Source organism: Salvia splendens, chromosome 8 (genome assembly GCF_004379255.2).
Source record: "Salvia splendens isolate huo1 chromosome 8, SspV2, whole genome shotgun sequence".
Classification (NCBI taxonomy): Eukaryota; Viridiplantae; Streptophyta; class Magnoliopsida; order Lamiales; family Lamiaceae; genus Salvia; species Salvia splendens.
In genome coordinates this window covers 32434984-32459114 of record NC_056039.1, presented here as the reverse complement: position 1 = coordinate 32459114, position 24131 = coordinate 32434984, and the positions used below count along the sequence as shown (strand labels likewise).

At 41.0% G+C, this 24131-nt stretch overlaps 2 protein-coding genes across 3 annotated transcripts; both read right to left on the bottom strand.

Moving 5' to 3' along the window:
• Window positions 1–9: 9 nt before the first annotated feature.
• On the bottom strand, window positions 10–6538 carry LOC121744855. Of its 2 annotated transcripts, none has more exons than XM_042138528.1 (22): window positions 6341–6538; window positions 5620–6156; window positions 5309–5517; window positions 5125–5214; window positions 4507–4641; window positions 4310–4428; window positions 4041–4205; window positions 3795–3900; window positions 3580–3685; window positions 3376–3486; window positions 3119–3282; window positions 2916–3033; window positions 2534–2758; window positions 2234–2424; window positions 1986–2153; window positions 1787–1892; window positions 1566–1700; window positions 1205–1363; window positions 839–1045; window positions 562–756; window positions 391–462; window positions 10–306 (listed from the first exon to the last, which is right to left on the bottom strand). In XM_042138528.1, exons 1-22 carry the CDS (start codon window positions 6386–6388, stop codon window positions 148–150), a joined length of 3525 nt encoding a protein of 1174 aa, XP_041994462.1. In that variant the 5' UTR covers window positions 6389–6538; the 3' UTR covers window positions 10–147. The 2 variants fall into 2 exon arrangements, with proteins under 2 accessions (XP_041994462.1, XP_041994463.1); XM_042138529.1 differs by having other exon boundaries at window positions 4507–4638.
• A 1724-nt stretch (window positions 6539–8262) lies between these two features.
• On the bottom strand, window positions 8263–9494 carry LOC121743346 (geranylgeranyl pyrophosphate synthase, chloroplastic/chromoplastic-like). The gene has a single exon (XM_042136631.1). It carries the CDS (start codon window positions 9426–9428, stop codon window positions 8406–8408), a length of 1023 nt encoding a protein of 340 aa, XP_041992565.1. The 5' UTR covers window positions 9429–9494; the 3' UTR covers window positions 8263–8405.
• Between the last annotated feature and the right edge of the window lie 14637 nt (window positions 9495–24131).

The window sequence follows — 24131 nt, the reverse complement described above, 5'->3', positions numbered from 1 at the left end:
AACAAGAATAAAAAATACTAAATCAAAAACTGAATTGAAATGTATACAAAATGTTAAAATGAGTATCATCATTATTACACTGCTCTCAAAGAATGATATTACAAAAAAATATATATACACGTATACATGTATATATATTTGCAGCCTCTAGAAGTATATATAAGAGGATGAGTCGATTCTGTTTGTTGTGTCTCTTGACAAAATAGACCGAGCTTCTGTAATGGAACGAGGAGCCTCCAAATCTTTCTCATGCAAAGCATTTCCCAGCAATCTCTGCATCTGAGATGCATATGTATCATCCACAATCTGTCAAAAAACACAACACAAAAAAGCTTAACAATGTTGATTCTGTTAACAGTTATGTGCATAACACAGAACACGAACACTTACCCCGAGGGCGTGATATGATCCGGTATACCATACTCGGTTTTCCTTCCTGCCTTCCAGGAACTTCAACACAATCTTAACAAGTGGAAAAAATGATTTTAAATGACAGCTTAAGAAGGAAAGGTCAATTAAGCAAAGACCGGGTGTGTTTAAGTGTTCGAACGGGTTGCTTACTTGTCCCATTTTGTCCCAGGAAGCGCGAGTGATTGCAACGAATATTTGGCTTGTAAAAGTTTCATGCAGCTTGGAGATGCAATCAGTGAGCTGTGTGCACAGAAGTTGCATCCTCTCGCGAATCTGAGCTTCCCCGTCAGCTTCCTTTGTTTCTTCCAAGATCCTCTGAAGCCGGGTGCTCTTGTTCACTTGCATCTGGAAAGATTTACACCAAAAGTATCGCGTAAACTGCAATTTATTAATGCAAGGGGTAGTGAGCTCGGGAATGAGTGCTTACGTTGCCAGCAAGCTTGACCACGATGGCTTGGATGTAGTTCTTATATTTGGTTCGCAGAAGAACAGTTATAGTGTTCATCTGCTCTCCGAAGCTAGTTTTACTGTCTCCATTTGCGGGCAGATACGAAGCCCATGACTTCAGTTTGTCCTCAATCCTACAATGCAGAACGTCCAGAATTCTCTTGATCGTGTTCAGAAATATTCCAAGCTGCCAAACACAAAAAACCGGGGAATCAGACTAGCTACGTTCGCGAATTTGATGCTAGTGCAAATAAAACCATCAACCATTAGTAAATCTAGATGAATACTTTCGAATCATAAAGAGTATTTTTGATATGCATATGATTTCTGCAACAATGGAACTCACCTGGCTAGGAATGGCATAGTGTGCCGTTGATTGCCTCCTTGCCAATTTCTGGACCTGCATACCGAGCCTCTTTGGTATGCTATCACGGAGAGGGGTTAAAATGTCGTGGTATTGCCTCTCCATCGCTTTAATTATCGCCCTTTCCACATTTGCAGCAGCCTTTTAATCAACAGTTAGTGAAATGGGAACGAATTAGGAGCAAGTCGGTTCGATAATTTTAACCAGATAGTAATACTACTATACTATGAACAAACGTTCTAGTACGTCGATGAGATGAACTAATGGCGACATGAAATAAAAACCCCCGTACCAGCTTTCAAATATATAGCCAAATTAGTGGAGACAGAAACATAGAACCTACATTTTCCAAAATTAGTGTGTATTGAGGCCATCGATTGATAACGACTTCGTATTCACTAAGCATTCTCTCAAACTTCTCGAACATATCCTCAGCAAAAGGAGATGTTGAGTATTTGGTAAATACTCCCCATGGAACCTACAGTAGGAAAATCCATATGCAATGTCATAATTATAATCAGGAGTTAACTATATGACACAATCACAATAGTGAAGAAGTAGAACCTTTTCGGCTTTGCAAAGATCGAGCAACGTAAGTTGTAAATCTTGTATCCAGACCATGATGTAACCGTGGTACAAGTTTCTGGAGTCAACGCCACCTTCGACAATGCTGATAACAGAAGGTTCACATAACATTAGTATGAAGTCTAAGAAAGTTGTGCTAGTGTTTCGATTTTGTGAGGTACTTAGATATCACATAAACCTGATATTCCATGATTCGAGATTTCTCTCAAAGTCCGACATTGCTATTAAAAGATCATTCACATGCGGCAGGGGACTTGATGGGGGCCACATAGCAAGGAAGCATCCCAGTCTCTTGCTCAACTCCGTGCTGTAAACTGCTGCGGTTATGGCAGACAATTCTATCGAACTGAAACAGAAAAAGTTCGCTTTTGTTATCAGAATTGTAGTTTTCGTAGTGTATAGAGAAATATGCTGATTATAAGGTACCTGGGAAATATATACAGATTATGGATTTTGAGATCAGTCTGGATTTCATTGCTAATGTTAATGCAAAGGTTCTTCATCTTCGAATAAGCTTTGGTGATCGTATCTGAGTCCATAACAAAACCCTCTGAGTTGCCTGACACAAACTCATCAGTCTCCAGCATGTGTCTTCGGCATCTTTTCGTTGCTGCAGTCTGGAGGAAATCATTCAAATTACTGAACTTATCCACATATACAAATTGAAGGAATCATAGCAGTAAACGATTCCATAATCCATTTTAGCAAGATAATGTTAAGCATTACCTTTAGATAGTTTCGCATCGTAGTCTGAGCATCTTGAGCAAGTATGTCATGTAGTAAGGTGTAAAGTTGCACAGCAGGAGCTAATGCCGGCGATGCAGTTTCAGATGCTGGAGCCGAAGCATCTGCTAAGCCGGTTGGAGAATTATCATCAAGTGACTTGTAATTCTGGAAGGCCGTAGCCAAGAGCCTTTCGACTTGTGTCTCACAATCCAATAAGATGCTTTTCTGTGCATCCACAAATTCATAACAGTTAAGAAGGACAATGAAAGAAGCAAATCAAGAACATAACTGCACAACCAAGAAATTTTGCTCTGCCGGAACTAATGAGTATAAATACTCTCGGACAAATAAGCTCTACCTAGTTTATAGTTGTCATGCTCACCTCTTGTCTTGTTAAATTTCGGTCGCTTCGTGCCTTCAGGACTGGGACAAGCAACTCATGCAAAACCTCTAAGCAATCTTTCGTAGGAGTGGCAACGTTCATGACATACGAGAGGTATCTGCACAGCGTTCATGACATAAGTAAACACGTCTCTCCATTTCCTAAGCAGGATACAAGATTCATGTGGCAGGATATGTATGTACCTTAATTTAGTATATGAGTCGGACACTCCATAATATTCCGAGAATTCTGCCATGATCCACTTCCAAGGCCCATTTATGCGTAAATTCCGTGCATGAAACTGTTGAGCGCGCATGGCAGCCTCCAGCAGCAGATCATATGCTAGGGTCTCCACAATAGATCCACTCTGTCATGATCACAGCGGAAAAACAGCACATTAGAACCGTTCTAGATCGTTCACATACTCTATTTGAAAATCAGGTAAGATGGTAAACGATACCTTCATAAGCACTGTCTCGTCACTTGTAAATGTGCTTCCAATGGAGAGCAAGACCTTACCGACACATTCTTGATCACTGTGATAGATTGGCCACCACCGAACTCTTTCATTCTACAAAGGTAAAGGTACGTTAGACCGGTTATGGTTGAGAATAATATATATTGATAGCCCGATACTGATCTGGCTGGTTATAAGGGGACTTACAGGGTTATCAGACAGCGAAGAAATCGGAATTGTAGCACAGCCTTGAACATTTTTCATTACATCTTGAACTTCGAGTAAAAGTGCATCCCCTTGACTCTCGGGAAAACTGAAAGTCAGGTTCGCGTTATCATTTATATGGACATGATCAAAATAGATAGATAAAAAGATGCAAAACCATGAAATTTTATAAGAGTTTAGTAATATTGCCAACTTACAATTCATGATATTCACCTCCTCCGGGCCGAAGTGAGATGGCAGAACCTGGTTCAGCTTCATTCTCTTCAGCAGAACTCTTTAGTTGAATCACACACAATAATGTTTCTGTAGAAGATCAACAATAACAAATCTACTCAATCTACGAGTTCAATATCGGCTAATCTTAAGCCAGCTACTCAATATTTCAAGTTCTATATCGGCAAACATATGTATTCTGTTTCCATGAGGAGGAATCAGAGACGAACCTTCAGATGGAAACGACAAGGGGCTGAATTTAAGAGTGTTGATTCTGTGTTTTACGATTGAGGAAACATGACGGACATACTCAGCTCCAGCTTGCAAGTAAATAGCACCTCTCATTGAGTTTGTATTCTTTAACTTTCTCCTCGGAATTATTCGGAGCTTTTTCACTGCAAAAGAAAAGTTAAACGATATTGTTTTGAAAAAGGGCTACCAAAATCTGATGGAAATGCCATACTACATTAGTTTTAAGAGTCAAAGGTAAGGCTTAAACCTTCCACACAAATCTTCCCAACTGTCCGCTTGACTTTCGAGGCCATTGCTTGGTCGGTGGTCTTCTCATTCATGTTTGCGTGCTGTACGCCTCGAGGTTGAAGCAAGAGTTTGTGTAGTCTAAAAAAGGAGAAGTCAATGATAAGTTACATTATGATCTAGGAAACCTTGCAAGTCATCATGATATGTAAGACATACCCAAAAGCATTGCGAAGGAGCAGGCACTCATCTCGCAGAAATTCTGGCGCCTCTGCACAACCTCTCGCCCATGAATTTAGACATAAACGAACACAGGCATCATAAGCAACAAGTGCTTGATATGCATTTTGACTGCTGTCATCGTAATTAAGGTGCGTTTCAGTATCTAAGTGATTGGTAAGTGATTGGATAGAGATCACATTGGAAAAAAACGGGGCCACAATCATTGGTAACGCAATATGCGGGATTAACTAAAAAAGAGACAATAACACATTTACAGGTGCTTCGAGACATATGCAATCAGTACCAAAACAGAAAAAGATCGAAAGTTTTGGCGTACAGGCAGTTATTAGTTCAACTAAACATATTTTAACATAAACCTAGGGATAGTTTGATCATGTGGCTGCATTTACATTGATCATTTAGGACAAAGAAACAAATTCAAAAAACAATTAGATGATCTCCTGCACTAGGCAATCCACTAGTAACGAAGGAGAAAATGCAGAACCAAGAGTCTCAAAGGATAACAATATGATACAACCTACTGTGACCTTGAGGAACTAATTTTAGCAATAGAAAGAAAGAATAAAGAGCATAAGAACTCGCAAGAAGTATAACCTGGCACAGTAGTACGGTATGTGGTTAACAGAGTTCGCCTGCCAGACAGGAGCAGGATGTTCATTTTCCCCAAGTAATCTTTCACCATCCCTACAAATAACGATTATCAAATAACAAAACATGTACAACATCTATGTTAGCAACAACTAAACTAACATAATGTATTTCCATACTCTCATCATACCTTTGGACCATTTCCGTCTTCACTGATTTGTTACTTTCCTCCGCAAATCCTTTATCACCGCAAATACCCTGCTGTAGTTCTTGGCATTGACCATCAATGCTTTTCTCGCTTCCGGTCTCAGAGTCATGAGCATGCCCAATATCCATGAAGGGTGGTGCACTAGGAGTACCAAGATCAACATTTTCACTCAATCTACCAATGGGAGTACCCTGCATCAAATTGAAAATTCATAAACTTCATTAACCAAGAACATACAAGCTAACTACCTCCATTTTCGATTTATACCAAATCAAGAATAAAATGTGACTTACATAATCACTGTTAGTATCCTTTCTATCATTCAACCGGCAACTTCCAGCCGAAACAGCACTGCTCTGACCATATCCCCTCGAACCCCATTCCCCATCCGTGAATCTCCTCACGCCCCTCGGAACTTCAACCCGAAGATCCTCTTGCAACAGCCCTCTTTTAATAGTAGACTTATGCTTAACACCACTCAACTTATTTCCAGCACTGAAGTGGAACATATCCTCTTGAAACCCCCTAATCACCGGCCCATCCACCGCATCATCATCAGAGTTGTTCCCGTGTGGAGCAGAGCCCACGCTCTCGCCCTCATCATCGTTGTCATCATTGTAATAATCGGACTCATCCTCGTTACTCTCGACACTTAAATTCACCGAACTTAGGGGTTTCATCAATCCAGAATGAAATTTCAACGGAGGCAAAAGATGGGAGGAAGCATAACTACTCGAATTGTAAGCTAATGGCGATCTTGGGAGATGGTATTTAGTATCTATCCTCTCCGACAACGGCGACCGACATGGATACTGTTCAGAACCCGATCCCTGCAGGCAAACGGGGGTTAAAGTTTCAATCTTTAACACAAAATTTCAGTAAGCAACAAGGGAAATATATGTGATGCAATCAAATTCATAAACACCGCAGCATAACAAAGTGAAGAATTGAAAGAAGGCGATGAATTAGAAGAAAGGTTGAAGGAATATCTTGGTGGGTCATGAAAAAAGTTACCTTCTTGATCCAGTCAATGGCGCTTTCATCAAGCCCTTCGGTAAACATTGCAGGAGAATTTCAAATTCTCACAGTTTGGAGATGTTGAGGAGTTTTCTGACAAATGGGTATTTCCAGAAGAATGTGAATACAGAGAGAGAGAGAGAGAGAGAGAGAGAGAGAGATGATAGAGAGAGGGTCGTCGGTGGAGAGCTGGCTGAATTTGTTCGCAAAATCAAGCGCAACGGCTAGTTTGAAACTGGAGCTTGCTTTTTCTCGCTCACCGGCATTTTATTTTCGGTGGGCCCCGAGTGGAAAATTATTATTTTAATATAAAAGAGAATTGGTAATATCTTATAAGCTACTGTGAGAAGTTGAGAACAAATTTGATGTCTCAACACATTCACAATGGCGAAAATAGAGAAACAATTATGAAGAAAGAATATTTTGACAATTATGATTGGTTGGATACAAAGTGATAATATGTCCTGATTACTATATTTTTATTTATATTTTACGGTGAGATTCAAAATCAAGCTTTTCTTTCCTTTTTTTATGACCTCCCAAAATTTAAATCTTGATTTGCTTCCAAGATTATAAAGGGGTGCATGCATCCGAGTTGCATCTCTTTAAATTTTAAATTAAAATTTGTTAGGATAAACTTAGGACCGAAGTATGATTGAAATGTTAAAATAATTTTTTGTAATTGAGATATCAAATTCAAATTCCAATCAACATATTATGCTTTTTGAAACACACACTAACCAATTGATTTATTTTTTTCTGTCTATATTTTCAAAATTAGTTTTTGTGTCTTCAAATCTAATACTCCCTCCGTCCCCAAAGAATATACATTTTGGGTTCCACACAAGTTTTAATATAAAATTGGTAAAGTAAGAGAGATGTAAAGAGAAAAAGTAATTAAAGTATTGTTAGTAGAGAATGAGTTCCACCTCATTAGAGTAAAAAAACTTTCCAAAATTAGAAAGTGTATATTCTTGTGGGACGGACTAAAAAGGAAATAGTGCATATTCTTGTGGGACGGAAGAAGTAACTTTTTTTTAACACGGGTAGAATTAGAAATGAGCACGTTTTGGGAAGGTATGTTAGAATTTTATTTACTAGAATGCTATTTAGGCTATGTTCGGGTTAGGCTGATTGGCCCAAGATTAGGTTGGGCCAACTATAGAGTCTCCTGTAGGTTGCCAAAAAACAATTAGAGGTTGGCATCTAATAAGATAAATATTTAGACCCCAACCCTATATCATAGAATTAGATTTTCATATGTATCGAATTCATATATTTTTTAGGCATTGAGAAGTATAACATATTATTCTCTCATTCCACTACGAAAATAACACCTCAACTAAGGCTCCATTATTCACTTTTCATATTATTTCTGCCACTTTAGCCTCAAACATTACAAACTTAGTAATGGAATCTAAAACCATACAAACATAAGAACTCCTTAGCCTTTTGTTTAAGGCATCAACAACTATACACACTAAAATGGAATATAATGCCTTAGAAAAATTGTTTCAACTAGGTACAAACGTAGGAAAGAAAAGATTGGTAGTAGCGATGCTATGTATTCTAATATTTATTCAAAAATATGAAGTAAAATCAATTTAGATCATTCACATAGATTTTGTATAACGGTTTACTTGAAATTTTAAGAAAAAATAAAAAAAATCATAGTAATAAATAGTTTGGCAAATCTTAAGCCTTTGTCCACCCTATGCTAGGTTTGTTTTTATGTATAAATAGAATACAAAATTTATATAGTATATTTAAACAAATAGCAAATCGGAAATTGGTGTGAGCCTCTCCTCCAATGTGGCATACCGCGATGCGCCTATCCATGCTCTGTAGCCAAATGCTCTTACGAATAATCTATGTTTCATCGCAAAATTAAAAGAAAATAAAGTCTTATACTCAGATAGTCTCACAACTTAATAACCATTTATTCCTCATTCGTCATTCTTCATTCTTTCATCCATGCCATGCCAATTATTGACCATACATTACAAGTGAAAAACACAAGATGGGATCAATAATTAAGCAACAATTAAGATGGTTTTCCAAACTAATTATTCCTATAAGCAATGTAATCCGCCAAAGCAAGCAAAGGAGCCGCCTTAGCCTCATCAAACCCCGCAATCTGCTCATACGCCTCCCTCTTCAACTCCTCCGCAAACTCCCTCGACTTCTCCAGCCCCAGCAGCTTCGGATACGTCGCCTTGTCCGTCGCCACGTCCTTCCCCGCAGTCTTCCCGAGCTCCTCCGACGACTTCGTCACATCCAGAATGTCGTCCACCACCTGAAACAGCAGCCCCATGCGCCGCGCGAACTTTCTCAACCTCTCCACCGCCTCGTCCCCCGCCCCGCCCACGATCGCCCCCATCACCACCGCCGCCTCCAGCAGCACCGCCGTCTTGTGCAGGTGGATGTACTCCAGCTGCTCCAGCCCCACCCCGGCCACCCCTTCTAAGGATATGTCCGCCACCTGCCCTCCCACCAGCCCCTCCGAGCCGATGCTGCGGCCGAGCTCCGCGATGGCCCGGACCACGCGGTCCGGGGCCACCCCGGGAGGCGTGGCGGATGCCACGTGCTCGAAGGAGAAGGAGAGGAGGGCGTCCCCTGTGAGGACGGCGACGGCCTCGCCGAAGGCCTTGTGGCTGGTGGGCTTGCCGCGGCGGAGGTCGTCGTTGTCCATGCAGGGGAGGTCGTCGTGGATGAGGGACATGGTGTGGACCATCTCCACCGCGCAGGCGGACGGCATCGCGGCGGCCTCGGGCCCCCCCACGAGCTCGCACGCCGCGAGGCAGAGGATGGGGCGCACGCGCTTCCCGCCCGCGAGGAGCGAGTAGCGCATGGCCTCGTGCACCAGGCGCGGCTCGCGGAGGGGCACACTGGCGTCGAGGGCGCGCTCCACGCGCGCGGCCTTCTCCTCCATGTAGCGGTTGAAGTCGAAGGTGGAGGCGAGGCGCGCGTCCTGGGAGAGGACGGCGGCGATCGTGGGAGGGCGGCGCGGCAACGTCTTTGGATTGAACATAAGCTTGTTGCTGCTGATAATTGTGTTCGGGATCGGACTCCAAATTAGGCTCATTTCGCCGAATTCAAGGGAGAAATTGAGAGAGAGAGAGAGAGATAGTAATTCGGAGCATTTAAATTCAAAAAAGATGCATGCAAAATAAATAGATGTAAGCTGGCAGAAATGTCGTATTCGTATTTAGGCAAGTGCTACTAGCTACTACTAATAACGAATTACCAACATGCTTTCCACGAAGTCTACACTCAGGTGCTATATGTTGCATCAACAACTATATACTTCCTCCGCTCCCAATGGATATCTCATATTTGACCAGTTTATATTTTAAAAATTATTTAACTTTATCAAAGAAAATTGATGAAAAATGTTAGTATATACTACATGTTTTTACTCCATCCATACAACAATAAAAGTTCACTTTTTGCTTGTTTTCTCAATAGACAAATAGAAATTAATAGTACTTTCTTTGTCAACTAAAAATATAAAATTTTGAAGTGGTATGGCACCAGGTATATAAAAGTGGAATTCACATTGTCCACTAATTGTATTACCCATGTTTGTTTTCACATTTGTTAAAACACGCAAAACATGAAATACTATAAGACTCATATTCATGAACAAAGTAAGCATCATGACACTTTGATTTACATGTAATTTTTATAATTAATGACGTCAATAATAATTTTAATGTATTAAGAATTGTACTATAAATATACTATAGAACAGAAGAAAAAAAATGCTAAATACGATGCTCAATGACCACAACTAATGTTAAGTAGACTAAATGAGAATATTGCTCAGTAACGATGTTCATTCACATGAAATATGTAACATAATATTTCTCTTATATTATGGTCTTCAATTTTCTTTAAAGTTATAGAGGAAGAAACAAAGGCTTTTGTGGATGAGATTGTGCAGGACTCTTCTATTTGTTGTATCATCATGAAAATTATCATATGCAATAGCAAAGATAAGTAGTGACTACTGACTCGTTTTTTTTCAATGGTTAAATCAACTTAAATTTAAAGATCACGTTACGGATGACTTGAATCCGAAACCTTTGGCCTCGGACATTAATAACCTTTCTACTGCTTGGTCAACTCACGCACACACTGACTCGTTCTTCTCATTGGATGAATGCAACACCCGAATTCAAATCCTATTAGGGGCAAAAGTTCTCTAAGGCCATCCACAATAGGAATAGCCCAGCAATAGCCTAGCCATAGCCTAGCCACTGCCATATCATCAGCACTAAAAATCCTCATACCACATCATAAATAGCCCAGCCATAGCCTAGCCACATCATAAATAGCCCAGCCACATCAATAGTCACATCACTAATAACAATTATATAAAATGACATAATTAACAATCACACAATATACGGAATTTAATTTACGAGACATATACGGGAAACATTAATAATACTATTAAAAATTTAAAAAGTACAATAATTTAAAAATATTACAATAATTAAAAAAAAGTACAATAATTCACTCCTCGTCGTCGTCGTCGTCTCCTCCGTCGCTGTCGCCACCATCGCCTCCGCCTCCGCCGCCGTCGCCGTCGCCTCTACTCCCGGCAGCTTCCCTCCGTGCAGCCTCCAAATCCTCCTGCATGCTCAGGAGTAATGTTTGAAGCAAACTCTTCTCCACGAGGTCCACCGCCGCCCGCCATTCGGCCATCGTCTTGACCATCTGAGCGCGCGTTTGTTGACGCGCGAAGAATTTGAGATCCGTTGTGGATTGGCCAAGGGGGGATGCCGACTGGACCTCCTGTGAACCCCCGGCGACCCCCATCGCCTCCCGTTGAGCCCGCCTGTGCCCAACCGGGCGAGTACGGCGAGCAAACGAACGAGGAGTCGGGACCTCCTGGGCCGTCTCAGGGAGGTCGTGGGAACCACCGCTACTGCCGCTGAAATCACCGGAATAGTTCAGTCGTTTCTTCTTCGGCCAGCCAGAGTCGACACCTACTCGGAACTTCTCGGAGTCGTTCAGCACAAGATAGCAGTTCCAGTAGGTGAAGTCCTTGTACACCACCCCCTTCAGGGGGAAGGCTTTCTCCGCTATCCTCCTGCAGTCGTCCTCAGTTTGCCCACTGCTCATCATGCGGAGGGCGTTGGTGTACAAGCCCGCAAATCGGGAGACCGCAACCCTGATTCGGTCCCACGCCTTCCGGCAATCCTCCCCATTGCGTGGCCTCCCCTCCGGGCAAAACCTCTGGTAGGCTGCTGCTATATTGCCCCACAAGTTGACGATCCTCTGGTTGTTCGAAACGAGAGGATCGTCGCAAACACTCACCCACGCCTTGGACAGCGCGACGTTCTCCGCGTCCGTCCACCTCCTCCGTACCGCGTTGTCGTCCTCACCCGGCTGCGAGGACTCGCCGACCCTTTTCCCCTTGCCTTTCTTCTTTGGGGCGCCCCGACCCCGCCCTGCGCCCCCCGTTTGAACGGGAGCATCCGGAATACCGGAAAGATCTATCCCCAAGTCATCGAAGGAGAAAGTGTCAAACTGGGCCGGAGGCGCAGCCTCCGTTGGCGTCGATGTGTGCGACGAACCAGTCGAAAAATCAACAATGGGGCGATAGACGTCCCCCGGCGTCTCCTGTGTCGCCGATACCCCCCGGGCATCATCTGCATTCCGGGTGCCCACCACGGCATCTGGACACTGGGTGCCCACCCCGACATCGCCGGAAACGCCCCCGGCGGACTCCCCCCGCTGGTATCCAGGGCATCATCTGCTGCCAATGGTACATGTTGTAGTATGGGTGCATCTGACTCGGGTGCATCTGACTCCATCCACCTCCCACGGGGATCGGGGGAGTTTGAGATCCGCTACTCCCTGAAGTAGGCTCGTTGTTGAGATCCATTTACCGTTGTTAATCTTGTACAGAAATTTAGATAGAGAGAGTACTCGTTAATACAAGTGGTGCGAATGAAAATGACAGGCAAGTCGCGTATATATAGTGTTTCGTAATAAAAATAAATTAAAAATTCGCGCTAGGCGGTGCGCTAGGCGATCCGGACGCTGCAATAGCGCCTAGCGGATCGCCTAGCGCACCGCCTAGCGCCGCGGAACCGCCGAGCGCTAGGCGGTTTTTTTCCGCGAAATCGGCTAGGCGGTTGCAATAGTTCGCCTAGCGCACCGCCTAGCGCCGGCGCTCGGCTAGGCGGTGCGCTAGGCGCTATTGTGGATGAAGAATCAAATACAGAATCGACGCGAGATTCACGAACAAATGTGGGACGATATTATTACGAATACAAAGCAAACGAAGGCGATTACAACACACTATCACTTAGCTCGCTACTCAATCGGAGAAAACAACTCGATTGTGGATCACTCACCTAGCTAGCTCAAGAATCACAAAGTGTATTCACTTCTCTATCTAGTTTCTTGAATCACACGAATATATGGAGAAAAACAAGATGTGAAACTGAAAACTGAAAAACTAGTCGTTGTAACTGAACGAGCTGTTCAAATACAACGGTTGGTAGCCGAGCTTAATCGAGCTCGGTGTTGGAGAAGGTTAATCGAGTTCGGTGTTAGCCGAGCTTAATCGAGTTCGGTGTTAGCCGAGCTTAATCGAGTTCGGTGTTAGCCGAGCTTAATCGAGTTCGGCCCTCAATAATGACTTGGGCCGATGGTTGGTCCAGCCACACCAAAACCCAACAAATCTCCACCTTGGCTGCATCCACCATCCGGCCAGCCAAAACTCCACCTTCACCAAAATTCCCTCATCTTCTTGCAGTCAAGTTAACCAAGTCTAAACAATGCTCGAACTTAGCACTTGGTAGGGGTTTAGTCATCATGTCAGCTGCATTTTCAGAGGTGTGGACCTTCTTGACTGCCACCACGCCTTTGCTTATCTCATCTCTTACAAAATGAAGTTTGATGTCGATGTGCTTACTTCTCTCATGGAAAGTCTGGTGCTTGGCCAAGCTAATGGCGCTGTTGCTGTCACACAAGATAGTTACAGCCTCTTGCACCACACCAAAATCCCCCAATATTCCCTTTAGCCATTTAGCTTCTTTAACCGCTTCTGCTAAGGATATATACTCTGCCTCCGTTGTAGAGAGCGCAACCACAGATTGGAGATTAGACTTCCAACTGATTGCTGTGCCAAAGAGCTTGAAGATATAGGCAGATTGGGATTTTCTGCTATCAATATTTGCAGCATAGTCTGCATCACAGTAGCCTATGAGCTCATCCTCACCGTCTGCTGTGCAGAACAACAATCCCAAATCTTGTGTGCCCACCAAATACTTCATTATCCACTTCAAAGCTTGCCAATGTGTGCTACCCGGGTCTGCCATGAGCATATCATCCACATAAAGTAACAAGTAAGCAACAGCTTTACCTCCCTTGTACCTTATGTAAACACAGCTATCAAAGGCAGATTTCTTGAAGCCAAGTCTCTCCATCTGTCTGTCAAAAGTCAGGTACCACTGCCGGCTGCTTTGTTTCAGTCCATAGAGGCTTCTCTTCAAACAACAGACCTTATCCTCATCTCCCGGCCTTATGAATCCTTGTGGCTGCTCCATATAGATTGTCTCCTCCAACTCACCATGCAAAAAAGCTGTTTTTACATCAAGTTGTTGCAATTCCCAATCTCTCCGAGCCACAATTGCCAAGAGTATCCTTATTGAGCTGTGTTTCACCACAGGAGAGAAGACCTCGGTGTAATCTATCCCCTCCTCCTGTGTGAAACCCCTTGCAACCAAGCGAGCCTTGTATCTGATACTATCATTCTCAGAGGCCTCCACCTTTTTCTTGTAAATCCATTTGCAAGAGATAGGTCTTTGTTGAATCTGTGATCTGAGAACTAGGATCCAAGTTTTGTTTTTGATGAGAGAGTCTATCTCATCCTTCATAGCCATTTTCCATTTCTCTTTGTCTTTGCTGCCAATAGCTTCCTTATAGGTGCTTGGTTCTGAGATCTCCAACTCCTCTGCAACACACAAGGCATAGTATACAAAATCTGCATCTCTGAACCTTGCTGGTGGTCTGATTTCCCTTCTGGTTCTGTCTCTGGCCAGAGCATATTGCTGAACTTGTGGCTCTGGATCAGAGACATCTGGAGTATTATCAGTAGGCTGCTCATTCTCCTCATCTGAGGACATCATTGGCTCTTGGAAATCAGCAGCATCTGAGGCTCTATGTTCTGGTTCAAGTTGATCAAAACTGACCCCAGCAGGTTCTGGAGTTGTCACTGTCTGCAGAGTAGGCTTGAATGGCATAATTGACTCATCAAAAATGACATCTCGACTGATGATGACTTTTTGATTCCCTTCTTCTGTGCACCAAAGTCTATATGCCTTAGCACCATCTTGGTAGCCAAGGAAAATGCATTTTAGTGCTCTAGGTTCTAGCTTTCCTTGCCTTGTGTGAGCAAAGGCTCTACAACCAAAAATCCTAAGCTTCTCATAACCTCCTAGGCTTCCATACCATCTGCCATCTGGAGTATCAAAACCAATGGCTGAGCATGGACATTTATTGATCAATTTGGCTGCTGTGGAGACAGCTTCTGCCCAGAATTTCTTAGGCACTCCAGATTCAAAAATCATGCATCTTACTCTCTCAAGGAGAGTCCTATTCATTCTCTCCGCGGTTCCATTTTGTTGTGGATTCCCCGGAGCTGTCCTATGCCTCTTCACTCCCCTTTGCACACAGAAGTTATCAAATTCCCTTGATAGGAACTCAAGCCCGTTGTCTGTCCTCAGACACTTCAAGCCATGCCCTTTCTCAACTTCAACTGCCTTGTACCATGCACTGAACTTGCTGAATGTGTCTGATTTCTCCTTGAGGATCCATACCCAAACCTTCCTGCTATAGTCATCTACTACACTCAAGAAGTACCTTCCACCACCTATGGAATTAACCGGGCTAGGACCCCATAGATCACTGTGACAATAATGCAGAGGTCTTGTGGAGTTGTGCTTTCCTGAGCCAAAAGGCAATTTCTTTCCCTTTCCCAGTAAGCAAGACTCACACATTTTTACACTCTCCCTATCATCACATGCAAAAACGCCCTTCTTGATCAATTCTTTGAGCCCTTTATCACCCACATGGCCTAATCTCTTGTGCCACAACACCAGATTCTGTTCCTCAGCAACATAGGAATCTCCCACAATGACCTCAGCCTCCAGATAATATAATCTATTTATCCTAGAGGCTGACATAACAATAGCACCACCATTCATAATCCTCATACTCCCACCAGAAAAAACACAAGAAAATCCTTTCATTTCAAGCACACCAACAGATACAAGGTTCCTCTTAATAGTAGGTATATACCTTACTTCAGTCAGCAATTTAATAGAACCATCATGCACCTTAAAACGAATATTACCAATGCCTTTAACAACACACACCTGGTTGTTGCCGAGCAAGACTGATCCCTGTGCTTCAGTCAGGTTCTCAAACCAATTCTTGTGGCTGCATATGTGGAAAGAGCACCCGGAGTCCACGATCCAAGAGTCTGCAATGGGCCTCTCAGTCACATTCATGACCTGAGCCGGCTCCAAATCTGCTGCACAGTCAGCAGTGTTCTGATCAGAATTGCCATCAGCCTGCTTCTTCTTTAAGGCCCAGCAATTTTTCTTGATGTGCCCAGGTTTCTTGCAATAGTTGCAAGACCTGGACTCCTTCTGATCCCACTCCCTTTGGCCCTTTCCTTTCCATTTTTCAGAACCCTGCCTCTTCCATTTTTCAGGTTTCTTGATATTGGCTTTCACGTTCAAGCTTTCCCCAGCCTGATCACGCAGTCTTGTTGAAGAACTCTGAAAATCCTTCAATTTCAGGGCCGAATACACCTCTTCATAGGTGATCTTGGAGTCTCTTCCAAGGAGTATAGCGTCCTTGAATTGTTCGAAGCTCTTCGGTAATGAATTGAGAAGCATAAGTGCTTTATCTTCATCCTTGATCTGCTCATCGATGTTCTCCAGATCATCCATGCATTTACCAAAATCTTCGAGCTGCTCCAAGATGCTCTTCGCCTCTGATATCTGGAAGGTGAAAAGCTTCTGTTTCAGATGAAGGCGATTTGCAAGAGACTTCGTCATATAGATGGACTCAAGCTTCCTCCATACTGCCGCAGCGGTCTCCTCCTTCGAAACCTCCCTCAGGACTCGATCGCTGAGACTCAGGATCAGAGTGCTATACGCCTTTTGTTGAAGTTCTTGAGCCTTTGGATCGACCTTTTCATCCGCACCCTTGGCGGTGTCGGCCTCCCCATTTTTGACGATTTCCCAAAGCCCTTGTTGCATCATCACGGCCTTCATCTTCAATCTCCATAGACCGAAGTCATTCTTGCCCGTAAACTTCTCCAATTCGAATTTCGCCGTAGACATCGCGCCGATTTCTTTCCCACAGACGGCGCCAATTTGAAGAATCAAATACAGAATCGACGCGAGATTCACGAACAAATGTGGGACGATATTATTACGAATACAAAGCAAACGAAGGCGATTACAACACACTATCACTTAGCTCGCTACTCAATCGGAGAAAACAACTCGATTGTGGATCACTCACCTAGCTAGCTCAAGAATCACAAAGTGTATTCACTTCTCTATCTAGTTTCTTGAATCACACGAATATATGGAGAAAAACAAGATGTGAAACTGAAAACTGAAAAACTAGTCGTTGTAACTGAACGAGCTGTTCAAATACAACGGTTGGTAGCCGAGCTTAATCGAGCTCGGTGTTGGAGAAGGTTAATCGAGTTCGGTGTTAGCCGAGCTTAATCGAGTTCGGTGTTAGCCGAGCTTAATCGAGTTCGGCCCTCAATAATGACTTGGGCCGATGGTTGGTCCAGCCACACCAAAACCCAACAGTGGATGCTCTAAGATAAATACTAGTATGACTTTATGCACTTAGCACGTAGTACATTTTTAACTACCACGTTTTTTTCAAAAAAAAATTTACTCTCCCTATTATTCAGTCCGTGGCTTGCCATTATGCTATTGATGCAAAAATTGGGCATAATTTATAGTAACATTTATTCAATTTCGCAACTTACATATATAGCATGGTACCGAGCGAGATTAAATACATTTTGAAGATTTGTCAACTAGATTTACTGTTCTTAAAGAGTTGAATAAATGAATCACATCAAAACACCTCGTTCTTTTTAATTCGAAGCATACATAATAGCAAATTAAAGTTCAGTACAAAGTAATACATCCGGTCCCCAATAGATGTCACAAAAATTACTAAATTGTGAGTTACTATAATTTATATACTCCACCCGTCCACCATTTAAAGAGCTATTTTGACTAGATACTTTTAAAGAAATTGTTTGATTTTGTGAAAGAAAACACGAATTTTAAGAAAATTTATAATACCACCATATTCAAAGTTGATGGTAAAGACCAGAATTAACCTCTAATTGGTGTATTCTTCGGCGATTAGCCGTTTAATCTATAAAATAAGAACCATTTTTTGATGAATGCTTATTCAAGGCACTTATAACATAGACCACAATTTTGGGCCAGACCTAAGTTACTCATATGTCACATTAAATTTTGGATTGTGCCACAAGCACCCACAACCCATCACCAATAACCAAAATTTAGATCATGCAACAAAAATATAAACCACAAACACAACTAAATAGAGAGAAAAACATGTTCGAAATTCAAAATTTTCAATCTGTTAGCACTTCTGAATTGGCCGATTTCATGCGACCTGGACCGATATGCAGTCTGCACAGGCGGCTCCATCTGCAGCCCGGCTCGCCCCCTATAATTGGCGATCCCCGCAGATGCAGCTAAGGCCCGGCTAAATTAGGTAGTTATATTTGTTCTCAATCAATGTTGAACTACTAATAATGTTCCTAATTGGCCTAGAGATTTTGTTAAAAATGATTTCTTCTAGTCTATGAATCTATCTTCCTCTTATTAAAAACAAAGGCATGCCAAATTCTTGCATGGAAATACGTATCTATTGAAAAATAACAAAGCTAGTGTTCGGTCGACCGCACGCAATCAATAATTAAATGTTCAAACATTTATTAAAGTACTTATTATTGAGTATTAATTAATAGTAGTTTATTAATTTTTAGTAAGTAGTATATCATCCTTCTTTGGATAGAACCTTTTATTTTAAAGAGGGAACATCATTTTTGGTCCACGAACTTTGCCAAAGTATCATTTTAGGTCCGTGAACTTTCAAAATATCATTTTAGGTCCGTGAACTTTGAGTTAGTATCATTTGAGGTACTTTTTAATATTTCCAAGTTTTTTTGGACGAAAATACCCTCAATACCTTAAAGTGTATATATTTTTAATAAATTTATCATATACTCATAATTTTTTATAAATATCTTTACAATATATTTTTGACAAATTTTCTAAATATAATTTGACCTTAAATATTATCACTTAATTTTGTGACATGCAAGTAAAATTGCTTCTTCAATTTTTTATATTAATTTTTTTTAAAATTGAATAAAGAACTTTTCTTTAATAATAAAAAATTGAATAAAGATCTTTTCTTGCATGTCACAAAATTAAATGATAATATTGAAGGTCAAATTATATTTAGAAAATTTGTTAAAAATATATTGTAAAGATATTTATAAAAAGATCTTTATTCAATTTCTTATTATTAAAGAAAGTTCTTTATTCAATTTTAAAAAATTAATATAAAAAATTGAAGAAGCAATTTTACTTGCATGTCACAAAATTAAGTGATAATATTTAAGGTTAAATTATATTTAGAAAATTTGTCAAAAATATATTGTAAAGATATTTATAAAAAAAATATGATTATATGATAAATTTATTAAAAATATATACACTTTAAGGTATTGAGGGTATTTTCATCCAAAAAAACTTGGAAATAGTAAAAAGTACCTCAAATGATACTAACTCAATGTTCACGGACCTAAAATGATACTTTGGCAAAGTTCGTAGATCAAAAATGATGTTCCCTCTATTTTAAAAAATAATTAAATTCCACTCACAACTTAATTTTTTATTTTTATTATTTATTTAGAAATCTAAAGCAAGTAAAACCAGAACATTTTATAAATTAAGAAGTCAACAGAATTTCAGACATACTATAAACTAGCTAGAAATTTTAAATCACTACATAATTACACTAGATCAATAGTCAAAACTCAAAAGACTCAAAAATGGGACAATAAATTGATTTACAATGAATAAAATCTTTAATTTCTGGTACAAAATCCAAACCCGTAATTAAGAAATCCAAATTATGATTTAATCCCAAATTATTTTCTGCTCTATTTTTGGTTCAATTAAAAATTTCATGCGCAAAATGACACTTTTTAAATTTAGATGCGTGTTCCTACTCAATATTTTAGTAACGGAAATTATTATTCCAGTAAAATGTGATAAATATCTGTAAGGTTGGGTCTTTATTTTCTTTAATTTATTTATTTGTTTTGAGAGTATCAAGTGATTTACAACATTGGCAATGATATAGCTTTTGCATAACAATTTACATTTTTTTATTACCATAGCAATTTACATAAAATTAGAAGAAATTGAATACTTTAGTACTATGTATAACAGACTTTTCTAAAATAAGTTGGGGTATATGTGTCCGCCTACGATTTAACTAGGCTAGGTAATTAAGTTTTTCACTGTATAAATTGAATACAGTAAGTCAGTAACATATACTACTATAATTAGTAAATAAATTACAAATCGAAATAAGTGTAGCGCGAAACGGCAAACATGTCTATACATTTAAAATGTAAAGCCAACGAGATTAAGCTATGAAACTATTTAATGTCGTGTTCATATCTTGGCAAGACGAACATGTTTTCCACTTTCCAAATTCCGCAGTCACAACTATATATTATATATACACATATATAATATGTCTTCCAAACCCGTCTTTAACGGAATCAAACTAACCTTGTAGGCCGAAAGTGTCCTAACGGGTGGCAGGGACGGACAAAAAATATATATAGCATATTTCTATGGCACGGAGGGATCGCATTTTTTGTAGTGCAGGATAACATTATTTGTTTGCGTCATATATTTAGTTTGATTCTAAGATCTTAAAAGTTGTTACAGATGTTTTGGGCGATCAAATTTTAATTATTATCAAATTTTTAATAATAATAATAATATCAATAATATTTTTTAAAAAATTAAAATAAATATATAAAATAAAATAAATAATGTTAACTTGAATTAAAATAAAACGTGCTTAGTAATAGTCTTCATATAAAATATGCATTATAAATTAAAACTTATCCGTTATAGATTAGAATCTTTAATTTTCTTTTAAGTCTTAGGGGAATAAATTACAACGACTTTTTGTGCGAATTAGGCGGTGTAGAAACCTTTTTTTTACTATACTATATATCGTGAAAATCATGATTATAATTTATATGCATTTGAACCTTTATTTTTGTTGGGATTCGCACACACAAGGCTTTCACACACTCAAGAAGATCACACACACACTCACTGTTGTATGAGATCACACAATGCAGAAACACACACACTCACACTTTGAGTATTGAAGATGATAATCTTGGAGAGAAACTGGAAAACTCTTTATTGATAAAACTCCTACTACTTAAACTACATACACGGTTTATGAGCTATTTAAAGCTCTACAAACAAGTAGCAACTGCTACTAACTAACTACAACAAGAATCAAGAAAACAAGAAGAATAACCGCTACACCTCGGCTAACTAACTGCTTCTTCCTTCTCGGCTCAAGACCGAACTGGTTGCTTCTTCCTTCTCGGCTCAAGACCGAACTCCCTTCTCGGCTCAAGACCGAACTCCATTCTCGGCTAGTTCCAGCTCAAAGCCGAGCTTCCTTCTTCTTCTTCTTCTCGGCTAGTTCCAGCTCAAAGCCGAGCTTACCGAACTCTGCCTTCTTCTTCCAACTGAAATGAGTACTCCATTATTACAATTCTCCACCTGAGGGCTCATCTCAGTTCTTGCACAAACATTGATCAACTTCTTGCAATGATCAAACTTGTCTCTACCTAGAGACTTTGTTAGCATGTCAGCCGGATTGTGCAAGGTGTTAATCTTAATCACCTTCACTCTCCCCTTCTCAATCTCATCCCTAATAAAATGCAACTTTATGTCTATGTGCTTGCTCCTTTCATGAAAACCCGGATGTTTAGCCAAGCACATAGCTGAGCTGCTGTCACAATGAATCAAACCAAAGTCAGAAATCACTCCCTGAATCCAAAAACTCTCCTGTACAGCTGCAGTGAGAGCTATATACTCTGATTCTGTTGTTGAGAGAGCAACAACACTTTGCAAACCTGATTTCCAGCTGATTACAGTTCCAAACATGGTGAAAAGATAACCTGTTTGGGACTTTCTGTTGTCCAGGTTTGCAGCATAGTCTGCATCACAATAGCCTTGCACAACCTCCTCAGATTCACCTTCCCAGCCATTGAAGACAATTCCCCAGCCACTGGTTGACTTCATGTACCTCAATATCCACTTAAGAGCATTCCAATGCTCCTTCCCCGGGTCAGCCATGTATCTGCTAGTCACTGAGATAGCATGTGCCAGATCTGGTCTGGTACAGATCATAGTATACATAACACTTCCAACCACACTAGCATAAGGAATAGACTCCATCTCCTCAGCCTCTTGCTTAGATTTAGGGGCCTGCTCCTTTGAAAGCTTAAAACTCTGGGACAGAGGAGTTGATGCAGCTTTTGCATTTTCCATTTTGAATCTCTGCAAAACTTTCTCAATATAGTCAGTTTGCAGCATCCACAGCTTCTTGCAGCCTCTATCTCTCTGAATATGTATGCCTAGGATCTTCCTTGACTCTCCTAGATCCTTCATTTCAAAGCTTGACTTCAGATCTTGTTTAACTTTCTGAATTTCTGTCATAGAAGGCCCTGCAAGTAGCATATCATCCACATAGAGTAATAGGTAGGCAATGGGAGTCCTGTCTGCCTTCTTGATGTAAATACAATCATCATATTCTGACTTGGAGAAGCCAATCTTCTTCATCTGTGCATCAAACTTCTTATTCCACTGTCTAGGACTTTGCTTAAGTCCATAAAGACTTTTCTGTAACAGGCACACCTTGCCTTCTTCTCCAATCTTCACATAGCCCTCTGGCTGTTCCATGAAGATAGTTTCCTCTAGATCTCCATTGAGGAAGGCTGTCTTCACATCAAGCTGTTGTAGCTCCCAGTCAAGCTGATTCACCACAGCCAATAGGATCCTAATTGAAGTGTGCTTCACAACAGGTGCAAACACTTCATTGAAATCGATTCCCTCCTGCTGTGTAAAGCCTCTAGCCACCAGCCTTGCCTTGAACCTGACTCTATCCTTATCAGTGGTCTCAATCTTTCTTTTAAACAACCACTTACAGCTTACCAGCCTCCTTTCCTTACCATCTGTACTCAGCTTGGATTTGTCCACCAAAATCCATGTTTTGTTCTTGAGTAAAGACTCTATTTCCTCATTCATGGCTTCAATCCATCTTTCTCTATCTTTACTCTGCATAGCTTCTTTATATGTGAGTGGATCTGCACCATCAATACTTTCAGCTGCACACAGAGCATAATACACAACATCAGAGAACTTTGTTGGTGGCCTTGTTTCTCTTCTAACTCTGTCCCTTGCAAGCTGATAGTCTCTGATAGAGTCTGATATAGACTCACCAGCCTGGTTGCCCTGAGTTGGAGCCTCTTCTTTATCTGAATCAGACTCACTCCCTGAGTCAGTGACTCCACCTGCTCCTAGGCCAACCCCCACAGGCTCCACCTTGAAGAAATCACCCTCATCTTCACTGGAGTCCAGCTTATCTTTCAGGTATGGCATCTGATCCTCCAAGAACACCACATCCCTACTCACCAAGACCTTCTGCTTATCGGGCTCAATACACCAGAGCCTATACCCCTTAACACCCCTCTGATACCCCAACATAATACATTTCAGAGCCCTAGCTTCAAGCTTGCTTTGCCTAGCATGAGCATAGGCCACACACCCAAACACCTTGTACTTTGAGTAGTCACTATGAGCTCCATACCACATGTAATCAGGAGTTTCAGATTTCAGGGCAGTAGATGGGCATTTATTGATAAGATAGGCTGCTGTATACACAGCCTCACCCCAGAACCTGCTGCTCAAACCAGAACCAAGAAGCAGGCACCTCACCCTCTCTAGGATAGTCCTATTCATCCTCTCCACAACACCATTTTGCTGGGGGTTACCAGGAACAGTACGGTGCCTCTTCATACCCTTCTCTTTACAAAACAGATCAAACTCAGCAGACAAGAACTCTAGGCCATTGTCTGTTCTTAAGCATTTAACACTTCTACCCTTCTCTAGCTCAACCTCCTTACACCATATCTTGAACTTTGTGAGTGTTTCAGATTTTTCCTTAAGAATATATACCCACAACTTCCTTGTATAGTCATCAATGATAGCTAGATAATACTTTCCTCCACCAATTGAACACACCGGTGAAGGCCCCCAAAGATCACTATGTATGTAGTCTAAAGGGGCTGTAGAAGAGTGAATACCTGTAGGATAGGGTGCCTTCTTTGCTTTTCCAAGTATACACTGCTCACAGGGGTCCATCTTGTTGAAATCTCCAGAGATCAGGCCCTTCTTGATGAGTTCTTTCAAGCTTCCTTCTGCTGGATGGCCCAGCCTCTTGTGCCATAGCATTAGGGAATCATCTGACACAGCATTGCTTTCTCCATTAACAGCCTTAGCCTTCAAATAATAGAGAATATGCTCTCTGTCAGCCTCCATCATCACTGCATCTCCAGATT